The sequence below is a fragment of the Vollenhovia emeryi genome, unplaced genomic scaffold (genome assembly GCF_000949405.1).
Source record: "Vollenhovia emeryi isolate VEMERY1.0 unplaced genomic scaffold, V.emery_V1.0 DF939199.1, whole genome shotgun sequence".
In the NCBI taxonomy this organism is placed as follows: Eukaryota; Metazoa; Arthropoda; class Insecta; order Hymenoptera; family Formicidae; genus Vollenhovia; species Vollenhovia emeryi.
This window is the reverse complement of record NW_011967167.1, coordinates 898,409-915,925: the sequence shown is the minus strand read 5'-3', so window position 1 is coordinate 915,925 and position 17,517 is coordinate 898,409. Positions and strand designations below refer to the sequence as shown.

At 45.1% G+C, this 17,517-nt stretch overlaps 1 protein-coding gene across 1 annotated transcript in view; it reads left to right on the top strand.

The window, feature by feature from the left end:
* The window catches only part of LOC105561854, a 41,532-nt gene that overhangs the window by 11,585 nt on the left and 12,430 nt on the right, over positions 1–17,517 (top strand). The window contains exons 3-5 of the mRNA XM_012012203.1: positions 4,415–4,682; positions 11,544–11,641; positions 13,267–13,419. Coding sequence (XP_011867593.1) covers positions 4,415–4,682; positions 11,544–11,641; positions 13,267–13,419 — 519 coding nt within the window. The remainder of the gene's footprint in view (positions 1–4,414; positions 4,683–11,543; positions 11,642–13,266; positions 13,420–17,517) is intronic.

Genomic DNA, 17,517 nt, shown 5'->3' with positions numbered 1-17,517 from the left:
TTAACCTTTAATTTTTAATCGTACTTCATACGAACGGCCGTTTTTCATTAACTTACAGGTATGCAATGAGAATGCAAATTCAAAAGAGCCGATGAAATTATCAGGAATACCCGCTTTGTAATTGCATCGCATTCCTTCGTTACAGTCTCTTTAGCGTCAAATTTAATTCTCATCGATCATGTGACGTTCGACCCAGATTGCGCACACACAGAGATAGATAGAGGGGGGGGGGGAGGGAGGGAGAGGAGGGAGTGCTTCGAAAATTAGCGCTCGCGTCCAATTAATTTAAAGTTTACCCCTCGATCGATCAGACGAAATAAATACGATCTCTGTTTCCTTGAATTCCCGCACCCTGGGGTATCAGGCTCGTCGAACGTAAGCCTTAATCTCTTCAGGATTTTCGAAAGAACGGGGGTTTCACGAGGATACGGAGAGACCGTGTTCCGGGGAAACAAGGATAAAAGTCGAGAGCATCGCGTAGATTCCCCCGGTTCCCGTTTCGCTGGCATTCTAATCCTCCCGTCCCGGCCCTCCCCCGGGAAGATTTCCGGCTGCTCGACTCGTTAGTGGCACAAATGCGATCCCGGCACCGCCGGGGATGCTTCCACGATGTTCCAGGATGTTGGCGAAACTCGAGAACACATTTACCGCGGAATCGGGGCCCTGTACACACAGCGGCCGTTCAACAGCGGCGGCTCTCACTCACACGCGCGTGTTCGCCAACCCTTAAACGCATCGTGGAGTGTAACGTTGATGTAGCTCAGTGGTTCCCAAAGTTACGCGGGTGTCGCCCCGTTTTCCTCGTCAGTCCTACTCTGGGAGAGAAAAGACCAGTCAGCGATCCATTTTGGGGTCCACAATTAGTAATGGAATTATTTGGATTGCTCGTAACTCTCTTTTACGAGTTTTACCCCGCGTAACTAAAAATCGCAATTAGCTATTCTGTCTATATCCGAGATTTTAAAGTAATATTAACTTTAAAAAGAGGTAAAAAAAGAGACGACAAGTATAGGCGCCATCCAATCGAGAATTATATAATTTAATTATTTGGATATATTTTATTAGAGGAAAAAACGTTTTGATCTTCTCTATAAAAGTGATAATATAATTAAATTGCGCCAACTAAAATGGATATTTATACGAACCAGATACTTTATTATTTTAAAATGTTATATCCAAACAATCGAGCGTAAGATTTTGCCGAAAGAAGTAAAGGAGACAATAACATTAATGAGAGAAATTTTTAATATTTCAATTATATTTCAATTAAATTTCAATTAATATTCAATAAAACTATAATGCAAACAAATACAAATAAACATTTTATTAAAAGATGGCCTTTTCTAATTTAATCGTTGAATACCTATCGGTCCTGATTCGCGACATTATTGTTTATTAAAAAAACTCGGCGAACAGTCCAAATAATTCGGTTACAAATTGTGGGCCCCAAAATGGGCTGCTAACTCTCTTTTTTTCCCCAGATATAGTCGCAAAGGAAAAGCGCGATACAAGATACATCCTCATTTTGACCCAGGAGAGGTTTTATCTTAACATTGTCCCGCGAGTCTTTTAAACTTGCAATTCAGGGACAAGGTCTAAGATCAATTCAATCTGGAATAAATCGATAGACGCCCGGTCTCGAAACAGATTTGGCATTGTCGATAACGTAATGTAACAGAGAGAGTGAGATAGAGAGAGAGAGAGAGAGAGATAATAGACGATGGCGCGCAACTGCAATTAACTGCCTGCGGGGTGGCCACCCCTCTCTTGTCCTTATCGGCAAGGCAAGCGGTGACGACACGCCATTAGATTATGCATCAACGTTGTTGTAGTGCAGTTTATTACCGTGTTACTATGCACGAAGGGTAGGACACATCGTGTGCAACGCATCACGGCCCTTTGGCTCGAACCCATAGCGGTTTCCTTGGCTCTCCAAAGAGCCCGAAGACGGACCCTTTGATGGGTGCACGGTATTCTGGAACTTTGGTCCCGGAATGGTGAACGATCCTAGACAGCAAGAGTCCGAATATCCGGCGGATGAGGCGCGAAATGATTTTCAAAACGCGCGAGGTTCCGTCTGAATTTTTTTTCTGAAAATTCGGAAAACAACCTGAACGCTCGGAGGGATGGATAAACAAATGCGTGGCTGGGCCGTGAAAGCCATTAAAAAGCCGTAGAAATTAATGAAGGGATTTTGTCTATCGACCGTTCGCCGAGGCATATTAGACCCTCTTTTTCCGCCCCGATGCGATATTAATAACGCGGCGCCTGTTTCGTCCCCCGCCCGTTTTACGACGACGGCAGTTTCCGTTGGTTTCCGTTGACGAGAGGGAAAGAGTGTCGGCGCGTTATTAATTTCTTCTTCTTAATGTATAGGCGCGCGATACAAAATCAGACGCTATTGAGAGAGGCAGCGCCGTTCCCGATAGCGGCTTTTGACTCGGCCACCTTCGAGACCGACATCAAAGACCCGCAACGAAGTCGCGGAGACTCGCTCTAACCAAGCGTCGCGATCGCTTAGCTCCGTCTCCTCTCGTCCCTCCCTTCCTCTGTTTCCCGTCAATTCTAGAGGTAACGAGCCGGGGGATGAAACGAAACGCGAGCCGCGAATGCAACTAATGCAAGTCCCTTTATTTTACCTCCGGGAACTTTCCTCGCCGCGGGAATCCCAGTTACGATTACGCGAGAGGGACGAGGGCGTTTCGATTTAACAGTGGAATACCCGTGGCAATGAAATTGATCTACTTCAACGCGCCGTAGCTCTTAACTCGCTCGTCGGCAAGTTTCGCCGGGAGAGATAATTGGGGATGGAAATGAACTCTATATCGCGCGAGCGTAGCGACGAAAATCTTTTTTTCGCTCGTTACCCCAAAGCGGAACTTCGAGAATTAATCAATTTGAGACGTTTATCGGAAATCAGGCCACCGAAACGTGACCCCGATTCCTTCATAAGCGGCGAATTCTTATCTCCCGTGATTCCCAGCGGACGTGCGCGCCGACACGGATGCCAGATATTGCCGTACTTGTTTTATTCCTCTTCAGAACTCGATAACGCAGAAAAGTGGGGTGCAAGGACAAAGCGGGAATAACGCTCCAGTTGTTAGAAAAAAGGAAGAAAACAGAATGGGGAATTACGTTTTGCGCGGTGCTTTCTGTTATCGAGCTCGAATTGCATCCCCCCAAGTTCGCAATTGCGAAGCTTTGAGCGCGGGAGAGCTCCCTCCCCCCTTTTTTTTCTCTCTCCCTCTCACGGCGTAGTTGACTGTGACGCGTCTCTATTCTCGCGTCGCGTTTAATTACGCAGACCCGTCGGCCGGCTTGTTATCCGCCAGCTTGTCATTATTATCGCGATCGCGAAAGTTCGGACGTGCGGGACGACGCGTCGCCGACAAGTCGGAAATAAAAGCTCGGCTCTCGTCGAACAATCCCGCCGAGCGGTCCCGCGACGCGCAATCGAGCTGATAATGGATTTTTAATCGAATTCCCCGTGGCTTCTGAATTCCAATTACGGGACGATTACATTTGACGCATCTGAATTGTTAAATCGTTCCGTCTCTGGGCTTTCACCGACCGGTTGAGTAATATCCTTCGGCTCTTGAATTGTCGGACTAGTTGCACGGCCGTTCGAACCTGCACGCCTGCGTATCTTTCTTTCTGATATTTTCAATCTCCCCCGAGTCGAAATTTTGCTGCTATTTTGACTCTTTTAAGGATAACTCACACCTACTTTGCTGATCTATACACCTACATAGACCAGCAATAACCTACTTTGATGCCATTATATTTTTTTACTCTTCCCTTGAATCTTAAATTCTAAAAATGTATACTTCAGCCTTTCAAATAAAATTCTTTCCGTGTATTCATTCCTTCTAGCGAATCATATTCGTGACATTATCTTATTCTATTAATAAGATAACTTATTCTATAACTTTTTCCTCGAAGACGCATGCACGGTCAGAACATGAACATATTTTTATGAAAATATTACTGACAAGTCTGCATCAAGCAAGGCCCATAAAATTTCTTTGCAAAATATAATTGACATTTTTCAATATGTTTCTACACGTTTCACGTCTTAGTAGTTTCTATAAATTTTGTAAAATAATAATATATATTTCTTTGCAGTTAATAAATGTCCTTTTATTTCCAAAGTTCAGCTTTTGTATTACAGGTGTTTTGGGTAGCGGGGGCTCAAAATGTTGAGCTCACACTGGACGCAGACTAGTTACGGCACGTGCTTGCGACTGTTGTGAACCTATAGCGTTGTTTTTCGAAAATACATTTTCGAAATCCCTCACGTATGCGCATGAAGCATGCCGACTGCGTACAATTGCCTCTGAGGATAGTTGTTAAAAAAATTGGGGAAAAAGTCGCGCGGCGACTGACAATTTAATCTCCACGGCGGTCCTTTCAGTATGTCGCCGCGCAACGGCTCCTGCGTGGCGGAAGTGAGCTCCGTGAGGAGCCTCTCGTCGGACGATGTTTCGGGTACCAAGGCGAGCCGGAAGAAGTCGTGTTGGGCCCGCGCGACCGACCCGGCCCACCGTCGCGGCCGGCGGATCCAGCTGCTGCAGATGCTGGTGCTCCCCTTCATTCCGATCCTCGCTCTGATCGTGCAGACCGCCAACACCCTCCACGACATCCTGATCTACCGCCAGGAGGTGTCCGACATAGAGACGCAGGTGAGCGAATCGAGTTGCCCTTGTCTCCCGAGTCACCAATTAATCCATTTTGCATTTTTATACGATCGTCCATTTCTTCTTTGCTTTCCGTTTGAAACTTTGTCATCTGAGAGGATCCTTCAGCCGTCTTTTTTATCGACACAGTCAAATATAGTTTTTGCGCTTGTAATTTTTTTTCATTAGCTTTTATGCACAAAATGTAATATCAGGATAAGTTGCGAAAACTATATTCGACTATGTCGGTAAAAAAAAGACAGCTGAAGGATTCTCAGGGAATGCTGGAGCGATTCTGCACCTTTTGCTCCTAGAACTGTCAATTCATGAAAACATTTGTGTAATACGCAAATGCTGTGGCTCTTGTGTACGGACCGACAGTGTTCCGCTGATCGGACTAAATCAGAGAACAGCATGGTATCATTGAAATTAAGTTTAGAAGCCTAAGAAAAAATCTTTTCACAAATAAGTTAACCTATAGCTTATTCGAGTGAATAGATTTTTTTGTAAGGCTACTAAACTTAACTTCAGTGATACCACGCTGTTCTCCGATTCACTCCGACTGGAGTGGAACACCGTCGATCGGTCTGTACACAAAAGCCACACAATTTGTATATCACACAAATGTTCTCATAAATCGACAGTTCTAGGTGCAAGAAGTGTAGAATCACTCCAGCATATCCTTAAAAGCCTTAAGTATATATAGTTTATATTCATACGATGCTATCCCATTATCCGAGGGTGAGGGATCGGCTGTGAAGTTCCCCGACGAGTGTTGTATTAAAAGCAATTTAGCCGACAGTTCCACCGCGTCTCCCTCATATATATTCTACGTGAGTTTCGCGGCAACTTCAATTTTACAAGTTGCCAGCTCGGCGCTGTCCGAAGTAACGGGCGAAAAGCTCCACGCGCCGGGTCGCGTTGCGCCCTGATAATTATGTAAAGAGCGCAATTAGGCGGGGTTGGTTATAATTCACCGGTGATCGATCGACGCCGGCGGTTCGTTTGAGGGTAACGAGAGGATGAGCAAATACACCGCACCTACGCGCTTTCGCGTCTGCGAATAGCGCCGCGACATAATCGAGGCGTCTCAAGTGCGAGCCTCGCGATTCTAACTCCCCGCTTTATTTTAGTTTAAAGAAGCGACAAGAAGCCGCACGATTCTATGTAGAATCCGATGTATACTGCCGTTCTGATCTAAAAAGCGGTATCTCCATTTTTTGGCCGCTGTAGTTGACTCACTTTCTACGTTTCTTAGGGAAATATCCGTTGTCCTACAAGTCTTAGAAGGCACGTCGCAGTACGTCCACATTTTTTCATGATGGCCTAGCTACAAGAACTTAAATGCGCGTTTTCTCGAAACCAGAAATTTGGGAAATACTGCTAACTTCTAAGTTAGGCAGTATAAGAAAATTTACGTAACAAGTCACATTGAGTCTCATTTTCTACTCAGTCCCAAAAGATTTAAAAGGGACTCGTTGTCGCCCCTAGCGGTAAAAATTTCTATAAACACCTACAAAAAATTGACTTGAAATAGGAATTAAGTTTTGAAATTTTTATATCTTCGATGAAACGTTAATGTTTTTGTAAAAATGTCCACGAAATAGTACCACAAATTACAATGTTCTCAAATCAAGAAGTTGTTGCAAGTAGTGTTTCATGAAAATGTACAATTTCGCAAAAATTAGTACGAAACTTTACTAGGTTTAAAAATGCGAGAAACAAAATCTTAAAGAATTGAAACATCTGCTTACTCGTAGAATATTACAAAAATTAACAAAAGTGCTCCAATTCTAGCATTTTCATGTTGATTTTTATTATATGACACTTTAAATTTTGCGTAGAATTTCTTAGATTCTGGCAGTATATTTCTTTTCGTAGAATTTTGTAGGAATTATTTCCGTCACAATCGCAAGGACGCGACAATAAATATGAAAGTAACGGGGGAGAAATTGCAATGATCTTGCTGTTTGAAAAAAGCGCGATCAAATCTAACGTAATTCACGGCGAGGGGGCGAATAAGCGGCTCGGTCGCTCCGCGAGATCGAAGCGCGAGCACTGCAGGCATCGCGATCGAGTGATAGAGTATCGGTATGCTTCGCCGGCTATCACAGAAATAGCTGTAGAGGCGGACGATTTCGCTGTGCTCCCTACGGCGCGAACGGGAGGGAGTTCGCAGGGCCAGGGGCTGTTGTTAATGAAAACGTCGGGCGCGCGTTGGAAATCGCGTTCGATTCGATTTCCGATCCGCGCACGGCGTTGTCCGGCACGGCACAAGAAATTACGTTACAGCCGTTCTCGCGCGACGAGCTAGCTATTTTTATTTTATTCTCTCACGCACGTTCGGATTATCGACTCGCGCACACACACGCCGCCGTCGCCGCCATCGTCGCCCTTTTGCTACTTCGAGGCGAGGAGCGCGCTCGCAGGGGATGATGAAATAAAATAAGAAGAGAGCGAGCTACGAGGGCAGAGGGGGGGGGGGAGGAGCGATAGTGACGTAACTGATGTTTAGCCTGCTATCGCGGGGAAAACACAACTGAGAATAGCAGTTTTTAAATTTATAAAATTTCCTTTGATAAACACTGAGAAAGGATGAACTTCGTTTCGTCCTTGATAAAATAGGAATGCTCCTTATCCTCTCCACCCCTTTACCTTCGCGAGTTACCACGGTTACCACTTGTGGCCAGTTTGATTTAATTTAAGATATTAAATTCAAGTTCCTTGTTACATTTACTCGATTTCTTCTCCGCGAACGAGATAAACGAGATAAGCTCTGGAGCCGCGAAGAATACTTTTGTATCTGCGTAACTGTACGGCCATAGACAAAATTGTTAGGCAACCTCCTAATCATTACACTCTGAGGGCCAGTTTCACAAACGTCGGTTAACTGCTAACCGAAGGTTAACTGATCCTCTGTCTCTTCTTAGAGAACAAGATAGAAAAAGATAGGGCGTTGACTGAACTCTGGTTAACAGTTAACCAACGTTTGTGAAGCTGGCCCTGAGTGTGTTACTTTTGCACGCATATATGCGTAATCTGGCGTAACGCCTCTTGCACGCTCTCTTCTGTTTTAAATCGCGACACGTGACGCTTCCCAGTGAGAAATGATTCGTCGATGTCGAAGGGGATGTAGAATTGACATCGAGACCCGTCAAATTGACGTCCATTCGCTTCGACATCGATCGACGAGTCATTTCTCGCTGGGTTGATAAACGTCGTTTACACATTTCTTGCCGTTTAAAAATCATCTTTTTCAAGCCGTATATTGCTGATTTCAAACGAAAAGAAGCGTATGAAAAGTGCTTCACCAAACTACACATGTATGTGTGTGTGCAAAAGTAACACTTAGATTTCCAATGTATACTGTACTGAATCTAATATTGGGAAGATTTTTATTGTTTAAACGTTGTTTACTGTATAGAAGCAATGAACACTCTAGTAAACAAGTTAAAAAAAACAGAACAGGTATTAGATTCAGTACATTATAATTATATTATAATGTACTCCTAATTATATTATAATGTACCCCTAATCATTAATGATTAGGAGGGTGCCTGATAATTTTGCCAACTGTACAATCGTAATGTTAAGATACCGAATAACTTTACAACCGCCCTCTCAAATTCATATCAACTTAAAACTGACATTAAATAAAGGGTGAATTTTCACCGACCGTAACACGCGGAGAGGAAAGTCCCCTGTTATGAGACAAGTTCCTAATGTGAGATAGCGGAGTTTCTGCGAAATCAATGGGCGTCATCAGTTGGTTCCATCATGAATTTATTGCCCTTGGAGTGAAATCTCGTGGAAAATGGATCGTTCGATCGTGTAATCGTTGCGAGAAAAAGTTCGTGATTGAATTCGGACGTTGGGGGGAAGAGGGCCAATGCGAGCCAAACGCGGATTCGTGCGAAAGTATCCAATATACAACTTATACCGAATTTATTAATCAATCTTCAAACGTTTCGACTCATTTTCAGGCCATCCTCAGTGAAACTGAGATCAAAGAATTATAAAGGGTGTTACTTAACATTAACAAATATAGAAAAAACAATTAAAAAAACTGAAAACTTGTATGTAAAAATGTACGTCAGAGATAAAAAAAATTCTCTTACTATCTCATATTGGAATCCTATCTCACGATAAAGGACTTTCCTCTAATCGTAAATTATTATCGCGCCGCTCTCCCTCGCCGTCGCGGTGAGAAACTTTCCATCGCTCTGCCTAATCGCCCTGTCCACAAAGATATTAGACGCTACCCCCCCTGGGAGCGAGGGGGGTGGATCAAATAGAAATTCATCGCGATGGGCTGTTGGCCGCGGGAACAACGGTCTTCGATCTCGAGTTACTTGTTTGACGAGCCTCGTAAGACCGGTCGTCATTGTCGGCGATGTCGGACACACGTACCATATGTTTGCGCTCGTACTCGCGCTCCTCCGCGATCGACGGGGCGTCTCGCACGCCCCTCGACGCATCCCCCTACGATTCAACAGCTCGCGAGAAGCCTGGAAACCCCTCGGCTCGGGTCGGTTTCGGGAAGAGACGTCTTTTCTTTTTCGTTTTCGCCCGAGCGTTTGTTAACGTGAAATTTTCTTAATATTATTCAAACACTCGTCGAGAATTCAGGTTACGCGAGTCATTTTTCATATCCTTGTGGTGGCTAATTAAATGAGAACAGAACGAATGAGTACAATACAGGGAAAATGAAAATGCGAAGCCGGAGGCTGAAGCGCACGGAGTAATCTGGGGCAGCGGAGAATTATGGAAAGGAAAAAGAAACTCTCTGTTGAACCGTACGTTTTTTTTTGTAGAGCGCCAAAGAGAAATTTATGAAGAGAGTTAAAAATGTAGAATTCCGTAAGGTGGAGATTTGTCGAGGTGGGAATCTTATCCAAATAAAGTCCCGCGTGGCTGGGCGACGTAAATGAAATCGACGAGAAGTTCAGGCAGAACTTGAAGCGGCCGCGACAATCTTGAAAAATTCATACGTTACGATTAATAAATTGTGTATTTTACGCGCGCGCGGCGATTATTAAAATCGGAGTATTACGAAGCTCCTGCCGAGCGCACGTTCGTTCTGGCTTTACCCCTGATCCTTACGGCAACTTTGCCGAGACCTCGTCGGAACAGCAACGATAAGCAGGACGACCTCTGACCCGGCTTGAGATGCCAGGCTTAAAAGTTCATGGCACGCTGGCAGCGTCCCGGATTATTCCGCTGTATACGAGCGCTTTATTGGCAAGGAGCAAGTTCGGCGAAAGAACCTTCCATTATAATTCGTAAGTTTGCGGAGGGCGGTAAAGCTTCGGCGAAAGATTCCCGCTTGATGACTCCCTTTGGCGAAAGTTGTTGCTCGAGAAGGGGCGGGATAGATCGACGGCGCTTCGGTGGGACACTTAATTGCGATTGCTGTGCAATTTACAACCATGATAATAATTATCCCGGATCGTAAAGTGATTTTACCACCAGCGCCGTCAATGCAATATCGCTCGTCGCCGCGGGCCGGTAGATTGAAATGAAAACAAGGACGCGCTCTTAGACTGATGAGATTCCTTAATGACTGAGAACACGCGGCCGAACGGGCGAAAACTTGTAAGGGATTTTTCGCGACGGCAGAGATTTATGACACCCAAGCTCAGCCGCGTCTCCAGTCGAGACATCTCGGGGGCACGACGACTCTGCTCGATATATGATCTACGATTTATAGATTTATGTATCGACGGACGACTCCGTGAAATGGGAAAACTCGTACAAAATGTGAGACGGCATGTAGGACGATCTGTTTGGCGAATCCACGAGCAGCGGATAAGAGCTGAGGGGAAGCTTCGGTGTGCCGCTTCGAGAAGATATTTTCTCGGTCGAAACGAGTGCCAAGAAGTGGTAACGGCGTCTTCCAGGCACTTGGGACCTGAAGTGGCCACTCGATGCATGTTCCGCGAATACCTGGTCACTCGAGGCCGTTCACTCGATTCTTTCGTGTCTTACAATTAGCTTTGTCTTCTAACGGAAGTTCCGCGAGGACTATTATCCCGACGAAGGCAACTACGACGTTCCCCCTTGCAGGAAGTATTCGATGCATTAGCTGGAATTACGAGATGTAACACTATCGCTCGGTAATTTTTCGAACTTGAAGAGTTAAAAAAATAGAGGATCGCATCCGAGAAAAGTGATATTTATCGGTGAAAAGTATTTTACACGATAAGCTTATAGACTATAATAGAATAATATTTAATTAAAGGATTATTTATTAATTCTTATTTAAATCGTATCCATCAATATGCGCGCTCTATTTTGCTTTAAAGCCTTGTGCATTTGTTGAAATAATTACATTGTTTCTGCTGATGGTTTATTCCATGCCTGTTGTAATTTCTTCCAATGTCTTCTTTGTTATAAAGAGCATAGTAAGTAAACTAATATAATATCGACTCTTTTTAAACTATCTCTTTACTGCTTGATAGAAAAATTAATGATTTTTTCGCAATAAATTTACAAATTAAAATCATTTAGACACTAATCTTGGCCCTCATATCTTTTATTCCTTCGAATTGTGATTTTACGTCCGGGCCTTGTGAATTTTATTGTTAAAAATAAATAAATTTTATAATAATTTTAAAATAAATCAAATCAGAAACGAGAACGCCAAGTTTTAGGTCTGAACAAGATGTAGGTAGTCCAATAATTTTTAATTCAATATGTAAATTCATATACCGTTTTGAAACAATAATGAGCGACCTGTTCGAATTGACAAAACAAGGTTTCCTTGAAGGGAATTATTTTTCGAAATATTTCACCGTAAAAATTAAGATCCTTCAGCGGTAGGTGCGCTGCTTCTGACGATCGGTGCATGTTCGTTGACGATTGCAGGTGACGATAGCGACGGATCTGGGCAAAATAGTCACGAGGATGCAGCTGGAGAGATCCGAAGTGGCTTTTTTCATCTACACCAATGGCAACACGCTGAGGTACGCATAATACTAGCTATTTTCTCAGCTTCCCCTCCCGATGGACAACCTGTATTTTTGTTGAAAACAGGGAATGGCAACTCGTATTTTGCTTGTCCGTTCGCTTGAGCCAACATCAACCGCGGTCGGTTAGATAACAATACATTTAATTCCTCCTTCAGTTCGCTTTCTTGCATTCCCGACACCCGCGTAATTATCGCTGGATCAGAACGTTTTCAAGTCCCGTTGATCCGGCCACGTGATCGTGCCACAGCGTCGAAATGCGAAATCTCTTCCTCGATCGAGCGCGAGCAAGTGCTTTTCCATTGCATTTCGCGTGATGAGAACGAATGGCTTTCTCGAGTCCCTCAATCGGAACGAAACGCGCGGATGCGACACGTTTCCGCTAAACAAACGCCTCACGGAATACCGAAGCAGCCGCTCGGAAAGTTCTACAAATCGATTAAAAAGCAAAACTGCTCGGTTCGCTTGCGTTGGTTTTATTTTCAATATCCCCGTGACGTACAGTGATGGACAGAATGGTTGCGACACTTTCTTTCTAATGAGTTTAGAAACATGCATTTAGATTGAGAGTTACGTTCCGAAATTTCGGCTCCGAGAAATATTTTACCCGATGGCCATTCCGAAACCATTTCGAGCGTTTCCGATTTGTTCTCGAGTAAAAGTTTCCCCGGAGAAAATGTTTTGGAACGTAATCCTGAATCTAAACGCGCTCCTAAACTCATTTAAAAAAGTGTTGCATCCATTCTGTACAGTGATGGACAGAATGGTTGCGACACTTTTTTTAAAAACGAGTTTAGAAGAAAACATGCATTTATATTGAGGGTCACGTTCCAAAATTTTCTCCGAGAAATATTTGACTCTATAGCCATTCCGAAACCATTTTGAACGTTTCCGAGCTATTTCTCGAGTTCCTAAACTCATTTAAAAAAAAGTATTGCAACCATTCTGTCCATCACTGTACATCCCTCGATTTCCTGGCAGATTTTCTTCTACAGGAACCGGGATTTCGACACTTTTCACGGTTAAAAGCGACGGTCGAAATTTGCAGACGCCTATATGCTTCTAAACTCAAACAAAAATGCCCAGTCAACGGTTCGATTCCACAAATTAGTTCCGACGGATATAAAGAGTAAAGATAATTTGTTTCTCTTTGTAAAATAATTAGTTTCAGATTTATATTCAGATTCATTATTACGTAGTGCACGTCGTGTATAATACAAGGGATTACACGAGCCGCATACACGTATGGATTGCGTATGCATATGGAAATCCTGTTTATAAAATATGTGAGAGATAATTATAAAATGTTGAATAAATATTAAAAACGCAACGGTAAAATAATTTTTATTTTACTTCAAAAGTTTAATGCAAGCGGGTATTGCGATGTTTCCGCCGTATTGTACGCATTGTGCGAGAGAAATCATCGTGCTTTTTGAATTTTTCACGATTATTCCCCAAATTATGTAACAACGTAACGTGCGTGTAAACTCGTTTTCTGGGGCGTGTGTTATTTTTTACCGCAACGCACGGTGATTTTGCGAGCCCGATGCGCTCAGGAGGCCCCCGTCCCAATGAGCTACATCTTCCTCCCTAATTCACTTTACCCCATGCCCGGCAACTAGGTCGAACCTGACGCAGAGATTCGCCATAACCGACCAGGATCTTCACAACATGAGCACGTGGCCGCTGGTGTCTGTGCCCAGGGACGAGAGCAAGACGCAAACGTACGACGTGGTGAGCAAGGAGGCCTTCCAAGCACGCCTGGAGGACTTCAGGTAAATCGAATCGATCCGCGCGACGAAGGTCGTCTCCGAGCGTCGCCCGTCACAAAGGCGACCAACACCCGTGAAATCGCGCCCGCAAAATTCCGAACCTTAGGTCGCTCGTTAGATCAGTCGACCGGCTCGCTCGACCGAGTCTCGGGCAGTTAGGCGAGACCGAATGAAAACTCGCGTCTTCAAATCTTTCAAACGAACGACGAGGTCCGTGACGTCGAAGCTGGAAACTTCTCGCGTTCCGGACGTCGCGATCGAATCATTTTTCTTGTTCCTTAAATTTTTGCCTTTGCTCTTGCCAGAGTGGGACGCCAGCATGGACTTAAGCTTCGCGTCCACGATGCTAGAAATTGGTCCGAGACCTCGAGCCAAGAAATGTGTAGCCAATCGACTGCAGCTTTTCTGTAAAAGGTGTAAATTGATCGGCTATATATCTCTCGGCTCGAGATCTCTGATTTCTAGCATTGTGGACGCAAGGCTTTATGCAGATAGACTGGCGTCTTCATACGAGAGCAAGCTGAAGACAAGATCCGAAGGACAGAGCTAGTCCGTCCGTAATGCTGTTTCTTTCACGAGAAAAGAATGAGAGAGACCAACCCACGCATTAAACAGAGACACCATTACGGTCTGTATTCCCTAGTGGCACAGTGCGTGGACCAAACTTTGGCGAAACATTGATCCAATATTTGGATGTATTGGGCCAATGTTTAGCCAACTAGTACTGTGCTAGGGTTGCTCTCTCCTTTTCTGTGCCGTCTTCAAAACCCTCTCACGAGGTGCGCGGTCTATCTACACGAGTCTATGGACACTAGCGTCCCAAGGAACCAAAGAGAGGCAAAGAGTACAAGCGGGACTCGCACGTCCCAGTGGCCGCGAAAGGGTTGAAGAAACGGGCGGGGCGAGGAAGGCGCGAAAAGTCAGGGGTGAAAAATTCCGCGTGGCGTATTACCCGTGCGCGGGAATTGCGTCCCTCGTGCGCGGGCAATCTTTACCTAATTAACTTAAGAGGCCGCGCGGCGCGGCGCGGCGCGAGCACACCTCGCGATAATTACACCGGCGTGGGAGGCGGCGACGCTCTTCGCAGGCGTAATTATTAGGACAAATTGCGGCTCCCCGGTGCAAGCGGGTGGTATCGCTTTGAGCGGCGGTAACGCGCCGGTTAATTCCCGTGTTGGCTCTTACCCCTTTTCCCCGCGCGGCCACGAAGCCGCCCGCTGGCGTGGAAAGTTACGGCGCGGAAGCCCCCGTGCTCGTTCCCTCGAGCCCTCGTCCCGACACTTGTTGAATTTCCATTCAGAGTACGAGTGGGGAATTCTCCTCTCTTTCCCGTGTCCCACCTGCAAATACTCGCGCAGACATCGAGTCGTACCCCTCCCTCTGCGAGCGGGAGTAGCTCCCCGATATCAGATCGGGAGCTCGAGAAACGCTGCGGCTGACCGAGAGAGGCTTTCAGGCGAGGCTGGTTTTCTTAATGTTCGATATTTCGCTTTCAATATTAGCTGCCTCAGTCGGTCGACATGTCGAAAGGTGACGCAGGTAAAAAAAGTGTGAGTCCCCGCGTTTGTTTTTATCTTAATAAAATATATCACGCTAACAACAGCTCGGCTCTTAGCTCTCTTCTACCATCAGATTTGCTGTTCGTTAGAGCTTTGGACATTTATTGTTAGAAAACGTGAGTTTCTACGTTTATAATTTATCACCTCGAAGTCCAGCAAAGCGTTGTAAATATTTCGCATTGCTGCATTTATTATTGAGACGCCATTGATATGATGTGCATCTGGAAAGGCTGGAAGTTAAAAAATGTTCTCCACTAAAATTGCCACTTTTGACCTGTGCCACTTTTCTCGCGCAGAGGCGACATATATTTTGCGGGAAAGAGATCGTTTATTTTGCAGAAAAATATCCTCGAAACGCGAGCGAATCAAAGAGTACGCAAAAAGCTGACTCGCAAGAAATCTTCGATATTGGAAATTAACTAAATACCGAGGTGGGCGGGCAAATTATGCAAACGGTTTTATGCGGACGCTACTAACAAAAAGTAAAACTGTTTCGTACCGACAATAAGTTCAAAAGCTCGCCGCGATGTTCCGAGTGCATCGGTTTTCGAGAGTTCTCCGCAATTTTTTTCCGTTTGTTCTTTCCATTTTTAAATTTTTAATAAATAATAATGTCGTGAATTAGGACCGATATGTATCCAACAATTAAATTAGAAAAGGCCGTCTTTTAATTAAAAATTTGTCCCATTAATAAAACTGTCTCCTTTATTTCTTTCGGAAAAACCTTACGCTCGGTTGTTTGGACATAACATTTTAATATAAAAAATAATAAAGTATCTAGTTTGCATAAACATCCATTTTAATTGGCGCAATTTGCTGATATCATTACTTTAGTAGAGCCAATAAAAATGTTTTTTCTAACAAAATATCTAAATAATTAGATTATATACTTCTTGATCGGATGGCGCTTATACTTGGCGACTTTTTCATCTTTTTTTTTGAAAAAGGTTGCTTTTTAAAGTTTTTTTTTACGCGTACGAAAGTATTGGAATTTCTTGGGCGTAGATAGCGACACGATTCGATAACGGAGCGCGGCGCGAGCGATATTTCATCGTTAATGCTGGACGCGCGTCGCACGGGGCGAGACCACCCCCGCAGAGAGGGCGGCGGGGCGGCGAGGGGGGCAGTTTGTATATCAAGTGGTACATCTCGAATGTAAGATAACGCGACACGAGGAGACCGTCACGGTCGTATTTTCTCTTGGTGGAAATAGAACGGGGCGCAGAGGAGAACCGACCGTCCGCTCCACGACGTGCATCGATAAAGGGAACCGCGAGCGAGATGTAATTTCCATCTGTTGATCCCGCGAAAGGGGACGCGCGAAAACACGAAATTTTTCTGCTCGCCCCGGGCCCTCGACTTCTTTCGAGCCGACGCGACGTCGATATTCTGCGCGAAAAACGGACAACCCTTTTTCTCTTTATTTCCTGCCGCGGGAGAGGGAGGGAGTTGCGTCGACGGGGGGAAAAAAAGAGAAGAAACGCGCTTTTAACGAGACAGAGTTGCCGATGCGGCAGATTGTGGCGGGGAAAAAATTCATTATTTTTAATTAGGGTCTTACAGGCTTTAATTAGAACTGAAGCGACGCCGCATTTTCGCCTGATAGCGCAACCAGCGAATCTCCCCGCGAGTGTTTCGCACGATTGCGCGCCGGCGAGCGAAACGTCGGAGCTTGTGCGGTCTAGCTGCGGCGCGTTTCGCAAAAGGTTTCGCTTTGACGTCTGAACAGCGGGGGGGGGGGGGTCTTTCGAACGGTGAAAAATGGTTGAAAAAATTCCTCGGCGGTCCGCGCTTAATGTTCCGACGGCGTTTCAATGGCGACAAATGCGACGGGGACGCCGGGGCACGTTCTCGAGAATCGCGTCCCGAAATCGACTCGAGTCTGCTAACTCGTTAACCGCGACTCGAAATCGTCACGCGGTTTAACACGGGAGAAACAAGTAGACGCGGAAACTTCTCAACGGAAAATTGTTTAATCCGCAGTTCGCCTTGTTTTCGAATTTCAAAAGGGCGTCGCGAGAAGACAGAGTGCGCGCTTCGAAAGTCTCGTCGACACTCCGCTTTTTGCGGCAAAGGGTTCGTCGGGCGGAAGTTTCTCAATTAAAAAATTTCTTGCTCCGTCGGACTTCTCGATTTCGAATTAAAAAATTCCGGCGCGCGTGGCTGGCGCGCTTTTACGGTCGCTTTGACCGGACGGTAGCGCCCGGCGATTTAATTAGCGTAATTTCGGCGTTGGTAACGTCGAGTGACCGGGCAATTTAATCGGAAACGCCCTCATACACATCTCTCTCTCTCTCTCTCTCTCTCTCTCTCTCTCTCTCTCTCTCTCTCTCTCTCTCTCTCTCTCTCTCTCTCTCTCTCTCTCTCTCTCGCTCTCTCTCGATTAATCCTTTTCTCCTGTCGTCTAATTATACATGTGTAGCGGAGGGTCAAAAGGCGTGGCGGAGATGAGCGAGAGCGGCGCGACGTGCACACGCTTTTATAATAGTCCCCCGGCATGTCGCATTCGACTTGTCGCATCGATCGACGATAAAAATATTTA